Genomic DNA, 21,544 nt, shown 5'->3' on the forward strand with positions numbered 1-21,544 from the left:
CCACCCTGACAGTAATTCATAATATTGTCACAGCCACCCTGTCAGTAATTCATAAAATTTACACAGCCACACTGTCAGTAATTTGTAATATTGTCACAGCCACTCCGTCAGTAATTTTGGAGAGACATGAGGCTTTCCAATGTTGACACAGCCACCCATCAGTCATCTTAGTGAGACACATAGCCTTATATATATATATACACAGCCACCCTGTCAGTAATTCTTAATATTTACACAGCCACCCTGTCAGTAACTTGATATATTTACATAGCCATCCTGTCAGTAATTTTTAATATTTACACAACCATCCTGTTGTTAATCTTGGTGAGACATCTGGCTTTATATTTACCAGTTATTCTATATTTAAGATGAATTATTTCTCATCTACAGTTTTCTACAAATGCATGGTTTTATGACACAATGGATTGAAGTATATCCTTGTCATTCTAATGCTAGGCTTTGAGCATTCATGGTGAAAGATTGCTTACAATAATTTTATACTCTCAATACTACCATATAACTACGGCATTTAGAATAACTTCAGGTTAAAAATCTTGAGCTCGGTGACTCTACAAACTTAAGTCTGGTGTTACAGAATATTCTGTGAAGTGTTTCAATTTGTTTTTCTGGATGAACAATAGTTCTGTGAAGTGTTTCGATTTGTTTTTCTGGTGTGTTCTGTGAAGTGTTTCTATTTGTATTTCTGGTGTAACAAAAATTCTGTGGTGTGTTTTAATTTGTTTTTCAGGTGTTACAAAATAAAATCTGGAGTGTTTCAATTCGTTTTTCCAGTGTTATTAATATTCTTATAAGTGTTTCAATTTGTTTTTCCAGTGTTATAAATATACTTAAAAGTTTTTCAATTTGTTTTTCGCGTGTTGAGAAAAATTTTGTACAGTGTTTCATTTTGAGATGATTATACATGTTACTTGACCACTCAGCATACATTAATTCAGGGGCCATTAAAAACCACCTCTTGGTGAAAGATTTTCTCGCTATGTTAACAACCATTGGTGACCTTCGACTGTTGTTTACTATTTATTTGGATTGTTGTCTCTAAGACATATTCCCCATCTCCATTCTCATTTATTCCATTCGCATATTTGGTATTTCATCATTTTTAAGTCTGCATCTCGATTAAGGTATGACAAAGCTTTGGACGATGGAGGTTCAAATTTAGTAGCAAGACAATCAATTTAAAATTAAAAAAAATATGTAAATGATATTTACTTCAAATTTATCAAAACTAAAGTACATTTCAGTTAACTGATTAGGGTTTTTTGGTATTCCATATTCTGTCCTTTCGATGGTTAACCTTTATATCTGTTAATCAGTTAACCGTTGTCAACACTAATATTTATTAGCCACCTGATCTTTAATCTTGGTGAACTCAACTTGTGGCCTTTTGATATTTAATAACTATAATCAAAAAGTGGTGAAACATCAACATTTATTTCAAAAATAACATAAATTAATTATCACAAAAAATAAAATAACAATTCTATTACAAGAATGTTTAAAATTTTAAATTATAAAATATACCGGTATTGAATAAAACATTAAGGTAAATAATTCTGTTATCCTTGTATATACAGAGTAACATAAATAAGTGTTAAACAAGAGTTAAAAGAAGAATCTTTAACTTAGAGCAGAGACATTTAACAATGGCCAGATTGTCAATATTCTCTTTAAGGTGGTACCCAACTCAAATCAATTTGGCTCTTTTAATTTTCTTTAAATTTTGACAAAGTATTTACTTTGACCTTTTGACAAAAACATAAAAATTCTAAAAAATTTGAACCAACCATTTTATCAGAAAAATTACACTGGTTATATAGCAGTTTGACAAACACCAATTTTGATTTTCGAGAAGCTTATTATTCCCTTTACAACACATCGTAATTAAAACGTTTCACTGGTTTTACAGAGTTATCTCCCTGTAGTGTTAGGTACCACCTTAATTCTGTAAACTCAGAGAATTAGTGCAAACATTTATCTTTGATGAGGTATCCAGAAATTATCATAAGAGGGAGCTTAAAGACTGCCTAAGACACTTAGGCTAAGAGGGGGCCTGCTCCAGTCATGACTCATTGATTCCCTACATTATAAACCAGTTTTTCCCTAAAAGAGGGGGGGGGGCTGAAAAAACCCTGAATAAGCCTGTTTATCATTGAGATTTTGACAAACTAAAAGTAGAGATTAAATATAATGTCAGGAAATGTATCAGATATCAGAATGTGAGTTCTTATTTTTGCAATACACTCCCATTCACATAAGGCCACAATTAAAAATATTTTGGTTTGCCCAAACCCTACCCAAAGGTTGAGACAGTAGGTAGGTAGGCATTTTTTTTTTTTTTTTAAAGAAAATTTAAGTATTGGGTGTTTATTAGTCTTCATGCCTATCTGATTAAAAAAAACTTCTTCAAATCAGGACAATAAAAGAATTTGAGTAGGCAGCTTTTTTCTGGGTAGGTAGGGTTTGGGCTATTCTTTTTTATGGCCTAATTTGAACTAATCATTTCTGAATTGAACATAGTTGAATCATCTATTGACATAAAGAATCTCTCACCCATTATGTATTAAACTAAGGTTAAGCAGAATATTTTCCAAAAAAATAATAACTATTGTCAAAACAAAACAATTAAAAATATTGAAAATACAAAATAACACCTGTTAAAATTAGAGTGTTTTGAGATATGGTCAATATAATAAGACATAAAAATGTATTTATAGATATTCAGATTTTAATTTGTTCCAATGAATGAAAGTGAGGTGTAAGTCAGTGAGAACATATCCAAATGACAAAAAACAATACAAGAGATAAAGGGGAATAATAAAAAATACTACATAAAGGATGTTTGATACTCAGTTATTAACAAGCTTTTAATGAAATAAATTGATAGCAACTAATAAATACAAAAAGAACAAGATTTTTAAAAGACTAATATATAATGATGTTACAAAAATAACCGAACTTAAATATCAGAAAAAACAAGATTTTTAGATATATGTTGTTTAAATTATTGTAAGGTGGAATATGTTTAAAGACTGTAATAAACTGGTAGTACATTGTAATAAATAACAAGATTTTTAGAAGACTAAAATATAATCATAATATATTGTACAAAAATAACAGAACTCAAATATCAGAAAAAAGATTTTTGTTCAGTGTCCTTATTTTTGAGATATTAGCCATTAAGGATGTTCGCTACTCTATTTAAAAATAACAAGCTTTTTAAAAGACTGTTATGAATAAATAGCATATAGATAAAGAAATTAGAAAAGAAGAAAAAAATGGGGGGTTCGAGTGCTCGTTTTCGAGATATAAGCCATTGAAAATTTGGCGGGAAATAATTCTCTCTAGATTTTTCATATATTTAACATTGGCACCTTATCTGCTTCAAAAACTATGAAAAAATAACAAAAATTCTATAAAATTTTAAAATGTGGCTTTTCATACTTAAGGTTATAAAATTATAAAAAGAAAAGTAGGGGTTAGTGGGCCAATTTTTTTAATGGCAATACATGGATACAACCAGAGGATTTCGAAAATCTGTCAAAAATCCTAAAATGGAGGAGCAAACATCCTTAAACAAATTTTGTGGTCAATTATTTTTTTTTGTAGATTTGATGGTCTGACAGCCATGAAATAAACATGATGTAGCCTTTACATACACGTCTTTTAATAAAATTACATACAAATCTTTGTGATTATAATATCAATCAAAACTATATATATCTTGTTTTAGAATTATGATTAAATGTTCCATTTAAAGAAAAGCAAAAATATCAACTTTTACAAATTCATAATCATGATAAATGTACATTAGAACAATATTTATAGAAAAATCACAAAGTCTGAGTTTTATACTAAGTGTCAGCCATTACTGTAAAGCAATACTTTAGTTCGCGTTTTACGATTTCTAGTCAACTTCGCAGCTATTCAATTTCGCAATTTTCTTATCTACTTGATGTAATTTCTTAAGTAAAGATCCAAGTTTAACATATTCGCGACGATTTATATTCGCATTATATTTCTACTCGCGAATGTCGCGAAAATAAATTGCTGGCGAAAATAAGTTGGTTTACAGTATTGGTCTGTACGTTTACAACAGAATAGAATGATTCAAAATATACATATAGTAAATAAATAATGATTTGCTAAAAAATACGAGTAAATAGCAGTCAAACATGATATTAGATCCTGCCATATTGAAAATTGAGAAATTATTGTGATTTTTAAATAAAAATGGACAAAAAATGCAAGATTAATAATTGCAATTTCAGGAAAATCTGCATACATATTTTTGTATAAGATGTAACAATGCTAGTTCTTTTGCCATACTCAACCAGTTCCTTAATTCCAATTAATAAAAAACTCACAATAATATCTGAATTTACAGTACATTGTATATTACCTAAGGAATAATGATATAGTATTTGAAGAGAAGCCAACATCAACTGGGGATTTGACTAGAATAAGCACAAAACAGGTGATTTTATATAAAACAAATTGAGGCGTCTTTCATCATGTTCACAAGAGTATAAATTCCTCTATTCTATTGATACATTACAATGTTTAACAATTATAAAGGTGATCACAAGGGATAAGATAATCACATCTGTGAATTCATTCTAGATTCACATTTCTGTCTGTTATGTGTTGATTAAAACTATGTGACAGGTTTGTCTAATTGTTATATTTGACTCTTGTGTGCTGGAAGATAAAAACTTTGTGACAGTCAAATGGTTCTATCTGACTGTTCTTTGTCGGAGGGTTTTATGATTATAATTTGGTGACAGGTTTGTTGACCCGGATTGATTCTAACTTCACATTGTTGTGTGACGGAGGGTTTAATGATTATAATTTGGTGACAGGTTTGTTGACCCGGATTGATTCTAACTTTACATTGTTGTGTGACGGAGAGTTTTATGATTATAATTTGGTGACAGGTTTGTTGACCCGGATTGATTCTAACTTCACATTGTTGTGTGACGGAGGGTTTTATGATTATAATTTGGTGACAGGTTTGTTGACCCGGATTGATTCTAACTTCACATTGTTGTGTGACGGAGGGTTTAATGATTATAATTTGGTGACAGGTTTGTTGACCCGGATTGATTCTAACTTCACATTGTTGTGTGACGGAGGGTTTTATGATTACAATTTGGTGACAGGTTTGCTGACCCGGATTGATTCTAACTTCACATTGTTGTGTGACGGAGGGTTTAATGATTATAATTTGGTGACAGGTTTGTTGACCCGGATTGATTCTAACTTCACATTGTTGTGTGACGGAGAGTTTTATGATTATAATTTGGTGACAGGTTTGTTGACCCGGATTGATTCTAACTTTACATTGTTGTGTGACGGAGAGTTTTATGATTATAATTTGGTGACAGGTTTGTTGACCCGGATTGATTCTAACTTCACATTGTTGTGTGACGGAGAGTTTTATGATTATAATTTGGTGACAGGTTTGTTGACCCGGATTGATTCTAACTTCACATTGTTGTCTGACGGAGGGTTTAATGATTATAATTTGGTGACAGGTTTGCTGACCCGGATTGATTCTAACTTCACATTGTTATCTATCTGTTGTTCCTCTGAGGATTTTCTTCCTTTAAATAGATCAGTCAGTGTAAACACCTGCAACATAAATAATAAATGTATATGTGAGGTCGGAGGTCAACATCTCCATAAACAAATAAATGTATATGTGAGGTCGGGGGTCAACATCTCCATAAACAAAAAATGAAGACATCTATTACTGCCATTTCAGGATATTACCATGGTTATAGGTTTTAATACAAGATTTAATATAAATGTCCATGTATTGTGACTTGATATAAATGTCCATGTATTGTGACTTGATATAAATGTCCATGTATTGTGACTTGATATAAATGTCCCTGTATTGTGACTTGATATAAATGTCCATGTATTGTGACTTGATATAAATGTCCCTGTATTGTGACTTGATATAAATGTCCATGTATTGTGACTTGATATAAATGTCCATGTATTGTGACTTGATATAAATGTCCATGTATTGTGACTTGATATAAATGTCCATGTATTGTGACTTGATATAAATGTCCATGTATTGTGACTTGATATAAATGTCCATGTATTGTGACTTGATATAAATGTCCATGTATTGTGACTTGATATAAATGTCCATGTATTGTGACTTGATATAAATGTCCATGTATTGTGACTTGATATAAATGTCCATGTATTGTGACTTGATATAAATGTCCATGTATTGTGACTTGATATGAATGTCCATGTATTGTGACTTGATATAAATGTCCATGTATTGTGACTTGATATAAATGTCCATGTATTGTGACTTGATATAAATATCCATGTATTGTGACTTGATATAAATGTCCATGTATTGTGACTTGATATAAATATCCATGTATTGTGACTTGATATAAATATCCATGTATTGTGACTTGATATAAATATCCATGTATTGTGACTTGATATAAATGTCCATGTATTGTGACTTGATATAAATGCCCATGTATTGTGACTTGATATAAATGTCCATGTATTGTGACTTGATATAAATGTCCATGTATTGTGACTTGATATAAATGTCCATGTATTGTGACTTGATATAAATGTCCATGTAATGTGACTTGATATAAATATCCATGTATTGTGACTTGATATAAATGTCCCTGTATTGTGACTTGATATAAATGTCCATGTATTGTGACTTGATATAAATGTCCATGTATTGTGACTTGATATAAATGTCCATGTATTGTGACTTGATATAAATGTCCCTGTATTGTGACTTGATATCAATGTCCATGTATTGTGACTTGATATCAATGTCCATGTATTGTGACTTGATATAAATGTCCATGTATTGTGACTTGATATAAATGTCCATGTATTGTGACTTGATATAAATGTCCATGTATTGTGACTTGATATAAATATCCATGTATTGTGACTTGATATAAATATCCATGTAGTGTGACTTGATATAAATGTCCATGTAGTGTGACTTGATATAAATGTCCATGTATTGTGACTTGATATAAATGTCCATGTATTGTGACTTGATATAAATGTCCATGTATTGTGACTTGATATAAATGCCCATGTATTGTGACTTGATATAAATGTCCATGTATTGTGACTTGATATAAATATCCATGTATTGTGACTTGATATAAATGTCCATGTATTGTGACTTGATATAAATGTCCATGTAATGTGACTTGATATAAATATCCATGTATTGTGACTTGATATAAATGTCCCTGTATTGTGACTTGATATAAATGTCCCTGTATTGTGACTTGATATAAATGTCCCTGTATTGTGACTTGATATAAATGTCCATGTATTGTGACTTGATATAAATGTCCCTGTATTGTGACTTGATATCAATGTCCCTGTATTGTGACTTGATATCAATGTCCATGTATTGTGACTTGATATAAATGTCCATGTATTGTGACTTGATATAAATGTCCATGTATTGTGACTTGATATAAATGTCCATGTATTGTGACTTGATATAAATGTCCATGTATTGTGACTTGATATAAATATCCATGTATTGTGACTTGATATAAATGTCCATGTAGTGTGACTTGATATAAATGTCCATGTATTGTGACTTGATATAAATGTCCATGTATTGTGACTTGATATAAATGTCCATGTATTGTGACTTGATATAAATGTCCCTGTATTGTGACTTGATATAAATGTCCATGTATTGTGACTTGATATAAATGTCCATGTATTGTGACTTGATATAAATGTCCATGTATTGTGCCTCGAAACAACTTATTTTTGGCCAATTTTTAAAGAAATTTTAGGTACGGTAACAAAGGTTATAAAGAGATGGGTCTCATTTTGATAGCGAAATTTAGACCGATGGCTATTCAAAGAAATATTTTAGAGTAACAGTCATCAATCTTCAGAATTGTTTTTGCCTTACTCTGAAATAGAATTTTGTATTATAGCAGGTTTTATTTAAGGTCTTGAACTGGTCAATGATATTGAAAAATGTGTTTTTGGACATTGCTCTGGTTAGACCCAAAATTAAACGGGTATAGATTAATGCCAGGGTTTTGTTTTTACTGGATCGATTTTGTTCCCTAGTACTTGGAATTACCAGGTCCAGGTGGGTATACTTATTTTATCTACCAAGGTGGGACCTCACATACTTATTTTATCTACCAAGGTGGGACCTCACATACTTATTTTATCTACCAAGGTGGGACCTCACATACTTATTTTATCTACCAAGGTGGGACCTCACATACTTATTTTATCTACCAAGGTGGGACCTCACATATTAGATTGATTGAATAATTTTTAGTTAAAGCCGACTAGTGTACAACTCTTATTAATTTATTTAAAGACCACCTCTTAAATTCCAATTTCATATTATTTTATTCAATTAGATAGCACTAAGGCCAAACCCTTCATTGAATTGGTTAACTTTTTATTGGTATTTTTTACTGCCTTATTTTTTGCTAAATGGAAAAGTTCAAAAAATTTATTGAAATTCTAAATAATTTAAATTTTCACATGTAGATATTTATGAATTTATAATGTCTTTGCATATTGGATATGAAACTGTTTTAAGAGTCTTGGTTATCTGTTCTATGAGCAAATACATTGCTTGGCAAAATCGTCTTCTCTGGTCATTTTCATGTTTCTTACACCTGTCATTTATTGAATTTATTGGGTTTTTTTTATTGTCAGTATGCTGACAGAAGTCCTGGAGCGAAAGGACAGGCAGAACCCTCTCTACAAGTAATGTAAACAGCTGAGCTAGCGGGGTATAACGTCATGAGACAAATTATGAGAAGAAAATACATTTACAAATGAAAACCCGTTTACGTTTACATTAATGACACCAATTTTGTTTCCTGTAAGTAAATCACTCCGATAGTGTTTCCTGTAAGTAAATCACTCCCACCCACTAAAATGACTTGTACTCACAGTTATAAGTGATACATTCTAATGCAACAACGTTTTTAATTCATTTTGATTGGATAACACATTCTAATGCAACAACATTTTTAATTCATTTTGATTGGATAACATTCATTAATTTTCATGTCATCAATTGACAAATGTTGCTATGGAAAACAGGCAAGGGGAGACGATATATGACAGATTCTAAATACATGTTTAAACGTTGTTTTCTGTCAGTTTCATTAGAATGGAGATACCAATATTGTATTTTGAGCTCCTCCAGCATCAATGTGTGATTTGATGGTCGCAAAAACCTGTTTACTGTGTCCACTAATTTGTGACCATCAAATCAACAATTGATGCTGTAAGAGCTTAATATACAATACAGTTATCTCCTAAATGACACCAATAATGTTACATGTCAGTAAATCACTCCCACCCATTAAAATGACTTGTACTCACAGTTATAAGTGATACAATGACACCAATAATGTTTCCTGCTAGCACGTCACTCCAATGATGTTTATAATCGTATATCCGGGACAGTCCTGTGTAAAAAGCTAGACAAAACACGATCAACTGAAGTAATGGCCTTAGAAGTAATAAGTTCTTCCAGCTTAATCTGGCTTGGTAATAAAACTGAAAGGAAATTAAAAAAAACAGATGTCATAAATAAGGCCTTGAAGTCATTAAACTTTCGAATCATTTTTTTGTACTCATACTCCAATATAAACCAATCAAAATGCTGGATTTCATATTTTGAGCATGATTTTTCTGCTCTGAGAACAGACAAATGACAGAGCAAAGTTTTATGACTTCAACCCAAGAACAGTTCATCATAGTTCTCTAAGGTAAATAAAACAAAGACCACTGATTCAATGTGGTTAAAGGTTTAGAAATAGAAAAGAGATAAACGTGTATGGCATATTAATTTATTAAACAAAACTGTCACATCAATATGATTTTACATAAATGAAAGTAAAACATTTGTAAAAGAAGCATCGTCATTGCTATTTTTTATCTTCAGGCCTTGAACATGTAGAAAAAGCTCAAAACTTGTATACAATGTACAAAAGGAATTGTATTGATCATGTGACCTCTACTCCAAGATAATGTATAATTCATGTGACCTCTACTCCAAGAGAAGTATAAATCATGTGACCTCTACTCCAAGAAAATGTATAAATCAAGCGACAAATCATTGGTACAATTGAATTTTACTGTTCTATTTTTATGCCACAAAAATAAAATACTTGTTCATTTTTAAAAATGATTAAAACTCATTTGCTGACATAATTAATTTAATCTTAGGTCATTCAGAAACAAATATTATGGAATACTTACCACGAGAAATAACATAGAATACATGGAGAAAGATGCATGTCCTGACGGGAATGAAACCCTGAAATATAAACATGTATATATAAAGTTTAAGAATTACAGGCTCTAGTCATTGATAGTTTTGTGTAGGTTTTTTATAAAATTTTGGTTCATTTACAAGTTGTGGAGTTGAGTGTGGAGTGATGGACTAGTAAGCATTATTATTAGAGGAGCACTCTTCAGGTACATGATTTTCTTGCTGCCTTAAAGACCCAAAGGATGCTATCTCTGGGCTGTTTTCTGAAATTGTTGAATAAAGAATAAACATGATTAAAGGAACACATTAAATCATACGTCAGTAAAATGGCCCTGCAGAAAATTTTCTGTAAGTAATTTATCCTTAACCTACCTTGCATGTTTGATAAGTGCCATGTCTCCCGTGCAGACATCAGCTGTTATATAACCGTCCGTGCAATTAAACTTGGTTACATCTGGTTGACAAACTGCTAGGAAATGTGGACGAAGTCTTCCGACCGAGTATTTAGCTATATCTGTAACTAACTGCACTACAGCTGCTCCATACAGAAATGGTAACAGAATATTGAACACTATACAGAAGTAAGTCTGCGCAATGTTCTGTTCTGGTTTTTTGTTAGTTCGGCTATTTTTACTGTTTCTTAATAATACAGCTTCAATTAGAATGAACTGAAATAAAAAGGCAAAATTTCATAAACACTATCAATATGATTAAGACGCCAATGTTTTAACTGTGATACTAGTATTAAATCAATGCAAGATGAAAACTTTTTAATATTCATAAATTTTGAATTCACACCAGTTTCCAGCTGGGGTTTGAAAAACATTGACTTACATTGTGTTAAAAAAAGTATTTGAAAACTTTTAAATTAGTATTTAGTCTATTTGTCGTATTGTAACAAATTTTATCATCGTCTTAGTCCATTGTAGTCCAAATCGGGAAATTTGAGGTAAAAGTGTAATGTGAGAGCAAATTTATTTTTTATTTTAAAAAGATTTCTTGACATGATTAAATTGTTAAATTTAACAGTATTATTTACCTTGTTGGTAGTGAATTATAAGACGTTTTAGTCCAAAGACAAAAAAACTACCATAGAATAAATTTACATTGCTTTATGCATTTACTTACCGATACAATGTTAAATGAGAAGCCAACCCCATACAGGACAGGGGAGGGAATCGTACTGTCATGGTGTGGGTACTTTATACTATCATCATCACAGAAGAAGCCTCGTTCGAATGGTTCCCATAATCTGTTTATCAATAATATGATCAACCCAACTGAAAAAAAAAGATTCTCAACATTTGTTCTATAATATTTTAAATGTTCTAAATTAGGACAAATCATATATATGCTACAAGCATGACAAGGAACATTTCATATACTCATACATGTGACATCATAGGTACTTCGAATGGGGACATATTGTTAGAACTCCTCATTCTCCTGGGTTGCAACCCCCTCCTTTTTCGGTCAGAGCTCAGACATAAATAAGTCTGAATCTGCTTTTGACTCATAGAGGTCTAAATTTGTAAGTTTTTGGATTTGTCTCCCTTTAATGCAAGACAAAATATAACTTTAATAAGTCAAATATTGTTAAGCAAGAAATACAATGTAATTGACCAGAATCAAAAAGTTGCAAATATCTACTCCTACACGTCAATAAGTGATCAAAATTGGTTAACTTCAAGACCCAAGCATATTTATAAGGAGGTCATGGATCTAAGTCAAATAATGACAACATTGAAAGACAATGCTTTGTCTTCTCAAGAAAAATTTGAATGAGAGTGTAAAAAATAGGAGATAATGTAAATTAACCTTACAATGCAACCTCCTGGAACCACACTTAATGAGGTAAAATATCTGTGTTTAGTAAGGATTTTCAATATTTAATTATGACATTTAAATATAGATAGCTCAAGTCCTTGTGAACTCTCAGACAGGTTTTTGTTGTCATGAAGTTTGGCCACCAAGTGAAATTAAGTTTTTTCATCAACATAAAAAGACCTAAACAAGTCTTTCATTTTCTGACTCAGATAAGTCTAAAATTGAAAACACATTTTTATGATAAATACATGTATGACTTCTTTAAGTCAAAAACAAAAATCTACTTGTTTATGTCTGAGCTCTGACTGTTTTTTCTAGATCTGCCCCTGAATTTACTTATTAAACTCTGTATTTTATTTATAGTAACAGTATGCAATTGAAATGTCAAGTAAACGGAAGAAACAATAGTTTTACAGGAAATACTTGTAGTTAATACTTTTTGTAGATGTGCAGGTTTAGATATATTTTAGTTTGAACAAAATCTATTAAGATGGCTGCCTCCAACATGTCCAATTGCATTATCCATGCAAGATAATGAACGTAATACATGTATTATTTCCTAAAATAAAAATCTTAAAAGTTGTTAATTTTTTTTTTTTTAATCCATAAATATTTTACATGTTTGAACTAGAAATAACAATATGCAGTTTTTAATTTTTTAAAGTTGTTAATTTATTAAATTCTTACTTGTAATCCAGAAAATGCAAGAAAGCTTTTTTTTTTTTAAATCCAAACACATTATAAATGTCCAGCATGAAAATAGTAAACAAATACATATCATATTTTGCCAGATGCACATTTATCATTATATATATAGCCTAGATACCCCAGTACAGTACAACACGGCACAATACAATATACATTGTACATGTATCAACTCTTATGCCGGGTTTTTTAATCCAAAAGATTTAGAAAATTTGTTTCTGTATCATTATTTTAAAAGGCATTTAATTTTTTTAGAATGGCAATAATGATTGTTATACACCATTATAAAATAATATTAGTCATTGATTGTTAAATTTATTTTAAGAGAAAATTCCAACTTACGAGAAAATGCAATGCAGCTATTTACAACTCCTTTAAAAAAATCAACACACATAATTCTTTTCACTGTTCTGGGAAGAAAAGGGACAAGTTCTATATTAAAATACATCCTGCTGATTTTAACAGATTTGGAGCATTTACAATATCGTACAAGATTCACTGACCTCACAGGAAGTTCCGATGTAATAAAGGGCTTAATCGTAAACAGGATATTTTTAATTTCCTTTGACATACACATGATACAAAACAAGTGGTGTTGTTATTAAAAATACAAATATTGGATTAATAATTATTTATGAAAGAACGATCTGTTGAATGGATACATACCACAAACTTAAAAGCTTTCCTGTTTCGTTTCCTTATTCAGAATTAGGCTCATTTGACAGTCATACAAAGTAGGTGGGTCATAATAATAATACTAAAATCTATACCACATATTAATCAACCTTCTAAATAATTAAGAACCAAGGTGTTGTCTTTTTTCTTTCTTCCAACTATATATCCAGCTCAGTTATAATTATTTTTTAATGCTCAGCATCAACAAAAACTAATTTTGACTTATTTTGTTGTTGATTTAAAACTAATTACCAAACAGCAATATTGCTTAGCTTCAATCATCATGATCATGGCAATAATAAGAATCCAAAATTTAAGCACTAAAAAAAATAATCATTAATTAGAGATAATTACTGAATTACTTTTTATTTACTAAGATTTCACCATATTTTAGGTAAACCACCGTTTGAATATTACACCAGGGTGGACACACTGAAATGTCTCACCTGCTTTACTGACCATTAACCTTTATATGTTGAAAGTCTTGAAGATAGAGCATGTACATGATGTAGAGGAAGTACATGAACCACATCTTTTTTATAAACTTGACATTTTTAAATTTCAGGCCATCGGTCACATTTTTAAATTTCAGGCCATCAGTCACATTTTTAAATTTCAGGCCATCGGTCACATTTTTAAATTTCAGGCCATCAGTCACATTTTTAAATTTCAGGCCATCAGTCACATTTTTAAATTTCAGGTCATTGGTATTATTTTTAAATTTCAGGCCATCAGTCACATTCTTAAATTTCATGCCATTGGTATTATTTTTAAATTTCAGGCCATTGGTCTTATTTTTAAATTTCAGTCCATCAGTCACATTTTAAAATTTCATGCCATTGGTATTATTTTTAAATTTCAGGCCATTGGTCTTTTTTTTTAAATTTCAGTCCATCAGTCACATTTTTAAATTTCAGGCCATTAGTCATTTGTGTTGGTCACATTTTTAAATTTCAGGCCATCAGCCACATTTTTAAATTTCAGGCCATCAGCCACATTTTTAAATTTCAGGTCATCAGTCACATTTCTAAATACTAATTACCAGACTTATGACTTTGGTAAAGCTTGATTAAATTTGGTCCATTATCATCATGATCATGACACAATGCATGATTACATTAGTTTCAGAGAAGATTTTAAAAAGTATACAGATGACATCTGCAGACACAAACTGTAATACTATTTCTATTGGGATGAATATTTTTACAATATTTGTACCTTAACAGAATAAGGGGTTCCAACAGATACAGATATTATGACATAGTTTATAACAAAGTTTCTAAAGAAACTTATGTTATGTGGAATAAATATACGTTGACAGGCCTATGTACTATGTATTTGAACTTTTCAGAATAAATTTGAGATCAAATAACAAATATGAATATCTCCGGGAAAAAAAAAAGAATCAACCTGCTTGTAAGCACTGAATGGTAAAGATTGATTGCTTCAATTTATCAGTGGGAAGTTGAATTAGATATTGCATTGGTTGTAGTTGATTTATCAGCATTGACTCTAGACAAAGATAGATAACTCCAATTTTTTTAAAGATGACTTTATCAATGACATCATTAATATTTTTAGAACAGATATTAGATTCCAGTTGCACCTTGCAAAAGTTATGTAGTTTTCTTGGCAAATGTAACATTGTTTTGTGCCTTGAATATCATGAATATATATCTGAGCATATAACATTGTTAAATTTCTGGAAAGGTTCATCGATAGAATGTTATGATCAATGCACTATATTTTTGAGTATCAAAAAAGTAGTGATAATTATAAGCCTTGGAAGATTAAGATATTAAGTCAGTCCCATAAGGTTTTGATTGAATTTCTCGAATCTTTACCTAAAAATTGGGACAAACAGCTAACTTTTTTATTCTCCATGCAAAAATTATTTTAATCATGTTAATTATTACATGTGACTATCAATGATCAATATTGGTAAATCCAGAGTTCGCGAAAAGTGACGGTCTTCAGGATTTTACCACCAAAATTTTGCATAGGACTGACACAATTTTAGTATATTTCAATAGAATTAATAGTGAGGACCAGCAAATTTTCTTCAAGGACCAGCAAGGATAAAAAGATTTTGCGAACTCTGTAAATCTAGAATTTAACAAAATCATTTTAACTACAAGATGTGACTATCAATGGTCAATATAGGTAAATCCAGAATTTAACACTTTAAACATGCTTAAGACATTTGTAAGATACATTTTTTAACTAATAGTATGGCAATGTGACGATCATATCACAAAGTGATTTTACTTTTCATTAAAGCCTCAAAGTATCTTTTCATTCAATTTGAATTTAATCATGTCAAAATGCATGTGACATGTCAATGGCATAGGATTACAACATGTACAATGTAAGTTAATTTAATGAGCCAATATTCAGCAGGTTTTTTTTATTAAGATATATCAAATCATTTTTTTATCATAAAAATCCTCTCATTTACCAACTTTAAAAAAATATATAACTCTTTGCTTTAAAACTAGAGGCTCTAAAGAGCCTGTGTCGCTCACCTTGGTCTATGTGAATATTAAACAAAGGAAGCAGATTGAAAATTGACTACAAAGGTCAATAACTCCTACAGGAGTCAATTGACCATTTCGTTCATGTTGACTTATTTGTAGATCTTACTTTGCTGAACATTATTGCTGTTTACAGTTTACCTATATCTATAATAATATTCAATATAATAACCAAAAACAGCAAAATTTCCTTAAAATTACCAATTCAGGGGCCGCAAACCCAAAAAACAGGTTGTCCAATTCTGAAAATTTCAGGGCAGATAGATCTTGACCTGATTAACAATTTTACTTCATGTCAGATTTTCTCTAAATTATTTGGTTTTTGAGTTATAAGCCAAAAACTGCATTTTACCCCTATGTTCTATTTTTAGCCGTGGCGGCCATCTTGGTTTGATGGTCAGGTCACGCCACACATTTTTTAAACAAGAAACCCCAAAGATGATTGTGGCCAAGTTTGGATCAATTTGGCACAGCAGTTTCAGAGAAGAAGATTTTAGTAAAAGATATATAAAATTTACGAAAAAATGGTTAAAAATTGACTTTAAAGGGCAATAACTCCTAAAGAGGTCAACTGACCATTTTGGTCATGTTGACTTATTTGTAAATCTGACCTTGCTGAACATTATTGCTGTTTACAGTTTACCTATATCTATAATAATATTCAATATAATAACCAAAAACAGCAAAATTTCCTTCAAATTACCAATTCAGGGGCCGCAACCCCAAAACAGGTTGTCCAATTCATCTGAAAATTTCAGGGCAGATAGATTTTCACCTGATTAACAATTTTACCCAATGTCAGATTTGCTCTAAATGCTTTGGTTTTTGAGTTATAAGCCAAAAACTGCATTTTACCCCTATGTTCTATTTATAGCCATGGCGGTCATCTTGGTTAGTGGATGGGGTCACCGGACACAATTTTTAAACTAGATACCCCAATGATGATTGTGGCCAAGTTTCAAATAATTTGGCCCAGCAGTTTCAGAGGAGAAGATTTTTCTAAAAGATTACTAAGATTTACGAAAAATGGTTAAAAATTGACTATAAAGGGCAATAACTCCTAAAGTGGTCAACTGATCATTTTGGTCATGTTGACTTATTTGTAGATCTTACTTTGCTGAACATTATTGCCTTTTACAGTTTATCTCTATCTGAAATAATATTCAAGATAATAACCAAAAACAACAAAATTTCCTTAAAATTACCAATTCAGGGGCAGCAACCTAACAACAGAATGTCAGATTCATCTGAAAATTTCAGGGCAGATAGATCTTCACCTGATTAACAATATTACCCATGTCAGATTTGCCCTAAATGCTTTGGTTTTTGAGTTATAAGCCAAAAACTGCATTTTACCCCTATGTTCTATTTATAGCCATGGCGGCCATCTTGGTTAGTTGGCGGGGTCACCGGACACAATTTTTAAACTAGATACCCCAATGATGATTGTGGCCAAGTTTGGTTAAATTTGGCCCAGTAGTTTCAGAGGAGAAGATTTTTGTAAAAGTTAACGACGGACGACGACGGACGACGACGGACGACGACGACGGACGCCGGACGCAAAGTGATGAGAAAAGCTCACTTGGCCCTTCGGGCCAGGTGAGCTAATAAAAGGTAAAGAGCTTCAAGTATCCTAAAAATAGATGAAAAAAGACTCATTATTTTGATGTCAATGCAATAACATTGCAGAAAGGATTTTCTCAAGAATTCAAGGAATTTCTAGAACAGTAAGAATGGAAATAAACTGTTGAAGGCCGTACATTGACTTATAATGTTTTACTTTTTTATTAATTGTTATTTGGATGGAGAGTTGTCTCATTGGCACTCACACCACATCTTCCTATATCTGTTAACAAATATTATGCAAAAACTTTTTTTTAGGCTGATTTTAATCATGTTAATAGTGAAAATACACAGAAAAATATCTAGATAAATTTTTTTTAAGTGCAATGTAGCACATTCATGACATTGCAAGATGTAAAAAAATTTGTACAACATTTCTTAAAAAAATTGCAAATTCCCAAATGTAACAAACTTGCAATCATCATGATCATACAGTTTTTAGTTGAATTAATTATCAGTCTGACATGTTACTTCCATCACAATTTGACAAATTTGTAGGCATTGCCACTTACAAATGTTGAGCTAAAAGTTTGATTTTAAACTGAACAAAATCTTTGGGAAATCAAAATTTAATAAGATGGTCACACCCCCTCTGAAAGTTGTACAGGAATCAAGATTCTACTATTATATATTTGGATATATGTATTACTGTATTATATATATGGACCATAATTTGGTATTCGGCCTTTGGTTTCTTTTGGTTTCCTTTTTTATAAGTTCTAAAACTTTAACTTTTATTCTGTGGGTTGTGTTGGTGTTAGAATAGTATTAATGGAACAATTCAGTTTTTCAAGAAAAAATTATTACATTTTGATTCACTGTATGACTGTTTATGTGACAGGAAACCAAACAGGAAACCAATCTTTATTTTCTTTATTTTGCACAATATATTTCAAAAGACATAAATGAACACCATTACTAGTGTTACTTGCTTCATGTTAATATTTAAAATCTATTTTCAATGTTAAATTAAGTTTTTTTTAAAACACGACAGGAAACCATAAGAAACCGAAAGCATTTTTTAAGTTTTATTTTATTGCAAAATCTGCTTAAAATAATCTGAACAGTATACTTTTTCTTAAAATCCATCTTTAATGTAACAGTATTATAAAACTCCTAAATATGTGCTTGTTTTGAAAACAATTAGTACAATTTATTCAGAAATTTCCATTTTTTCTTCATGATACAGGATACCATAATCGTTGTATCTTGATGTTTAAGCCAAAAAAAATGTATTTATATTTGGTTTTGAAATTCCAGTTATATACAATTTATTCCAAATCATTGGCAATGTAACATTCTTTAAATCCAGTAAAGAAAAAAACTTTTAAGTTGAAATTAAAATCTTTAAAATAAGCACAATGTGATACTTGTGACCTGTTCACCATCTATATGGTTTCCACATTTTAACCTACTTTATTGGGCTAAAATCAATAAAGTACTTCCTTTCAAGTCATGCATGGTAAAAGTTTACTTCTCCTTTGACAAGTTTATTGCGTTTCTGATAAGTGCAGAACATGAATACAAAATAATAATTAAAAATTGTGACAAAGATGCCAACTTTGTACATTCCAAGTGTAACGGTATATTAACATGTTATTTTTTATTAAATTATATTTATTCACCTATAATATCCACCTATAATATCCAGTAATATTTACTGCTGAAGTTATATCAATCCAACGAGCATTGGTACAATGATAAGACTAAGAGACGTAATTTCGATTGATTTTTCCAAGGACTCTTCACGTTGTAATTGGGAAACGAAGTGTGTTCTAACGTCTGTCAAATCTGAAATCGATTTTGTCAAGTCATTGGGCATTTATTTTCACACAGGATCGTATGTAACATTATGCACATAGGAAAAATAACAGACCACCGGCGCAATCTCTTTGACAATTGTATTTTCCTCTTTTTAACAAGACGAAACAAGTCTACAGATTATGTTTGCTAACATCCCGTTGGAAATAAAAACAATGTTTAGACCTAGTATTTCGTACATCCGGCCGTAATGGTGTGATCACATGTTAGTCACATGTTTCACGTATGACCGGAAATGATTCGAACTTAAGGACAAAAACAATTTTAATAAATAACTTGACTTCTGTTTCGTGTGAAATGTAACGCATAATGATAACGTCATTTTCTTACTTAATTATTATGAAGATCAAAACAAGAATGTAAATAATCTCTGATTTACCTGTTTGAACATCTCGCGAGAGTTCATATTTGCATATTGTTTTTAAGAATTCTATTACAACAAAGCAGATTACATCATCTAAAATTTGCGTTACGAAATCGGACACAAAAGTCACACCACTGTTCTTACATCTGCTACATAAATACTTATAGTTCTTGGCATTTTCTTCTCACTATTCTTATTGGTCGATGTTCTTTGTTATTTGAAAGCAAAAGTTACGAAATTTGCAGGTGACGATTATCTTTAAATCAGTCAGCGTTATGCTCTTCGGAAGCAATAAGTAACGCGAGAAACGACACAAAAATACGGTTGTAGAATCTTTGAAATTCGTATATTTCAATTTTATTTCTAGGGAAGAGTAGCATACACTTGTATGTTGATAAAAATAATGGCATCTTTAGATGTAGTTACAACTTTTCTTACAGTAATTCACATTTTATCACTTTTCTATAGTTATAGGAAACGGAGCCCAATAGCAAATTATGGTCCATTTGTGCAATTCTGTTTTACATGTTTTTATGGAGTTGTACAAGTGATGTCCGGAAATGCCTTTTTGTTTTACTCTCTCTCTCTTATTAAACATCCTAACGTATGTATGACATGTTTTTATTGATGAGCTAGTCACAACCCCTGGCCCAAAACTAAGGAATAAAGACGAGGCCAATATCGTTACATGGTGGAAAGACCCTAAAAAGCTTTTGCATTGTTTCGAGTTTCCAACAGTTTTCGACACAGGCTACAGGATGACGATTCTGTAGGTTCTAGAAACTATAAAATTAGCAGGGTTACAAGCGCGCCTTCTATCTGGTAAATGACATCATATTAAAAGACGTGCTAATTGATGATCTTTTCCAGTGAAAGAACTAGTCTGAGATTACTCTGACGTACCATGGCCCCAGCTTGTCTGGCAAAACAGCTGTCGGACGTCAGAGTAATCTCGGACTATGAAAGAACATGATACCAGAAATGAAATATTGACTATATAAATTTTGTGCAGATGATAATGATAATCCTTGTAAAAAACACTGTTTCGATTAACTTTCGTTATGTTTTGGAAATGAAGTCGTCGATTATATTATTAAATTTGTACAAAATGTATCTATAAACTTCATAGGGGGTCTCATTGGGGGGTTCCGATCCCAGATCCCACTTACTGTTTTGTCAGATTCCCATATCCCGCTTACACTATATACGTAAGCAATTATTATTATTTTGTCATTTCCCGGGTCCCGCAAGACCTCATTTCCTGTTTTCACTTCATATTTGTGTGTAAACACCAGTTAAGGCAAAGGCACTGTAAGGAGTGGTCAGCAGGTTAGTGACAGACAGTGTCACATGAGTTCCTCTAAAACTGGTCTTTAACTAAATAAACACCTCTTAGGAAATCGTTAAAACAAGACTATAATTGTTTTACCTAGTGCTATAACAGAGCTATTGATGACAGAATAGACAGTGTCTATTTTTGAACAAGACAACAACGATTCTGTTTTCATTTTTACCGGAAGTTGGAATAAATTTTAAGGCTATTTCGCCACACAAAATATTTCTGTCACTTATTCACACAGGACAAGTTTGCTTTCTATAAATTATAATCAGCATTATTTTACAAAATTTTGCTTCAGTTAAGTTTATAAATGGCAAAGAAATGTCATC

The 21,544-nt window shown here is 31.2% G+C and overlaps 1 protein-coding gene across 2 annotated transcripts; it reads right to left on the minus strand.

The window, feature by feature from the left end:
• Positions 1–1,438: 1,438 nt before the first annotated feature.
• Positions 1,439–21,392, minus strand: LOC134699561 (phospholipid phosphatase 1-like). Of its 2 annotated transcripts, none has more exons than XM_063561150.1 (6): positions 21,306–21,392; positions 11,456–11,607; positions 10,700–10,995; positions 10,315–10,372; positions 9,433–9,609; positions 1,439–5,652 (listed from the first exon to the last, which is right to left on the minus strand). In XM_063561150.1, exons 1-6 carry the CDS (start codon positions 21,382–21,384, stop codon positions 5,539–5,541), a joined length of 876 nt encoding a protein of 291 aa, XP_063417220.1. In that variant the 5' UTR covers positions 21,385–21,392; the 3' UTR covers positions 1,439–5,538. The 2 variants fall into 2 exon arrangements, with proteins under 2 accessions (XP_063417220.1, XP_063417219.1); XM_063561149.1 differs by lacking the exon at positions 21,306–21,392 and adding an exon at positions 13,202–13,370.
• Positions 21,393–21,544: the final 152 nt, after the last annotated feature.

Source organism: Mytilus trossulus, unplaced genomic scaffold, assembly GCF_036588685.1.
Source record: "Mytilus trossulus isolate FHL-02 unplaced genomic scaffold, PNRI_Mtr1.1.1.hap1 h1tg000070l__unscaffolded, whole genome shotgun sequence".
Lineage (NCBI taxonomy): Eukaryota > Metazoa > Mollusca > Bivalvia > Mytilida > Mytilidae > Mytilus > Mytilus trossulus.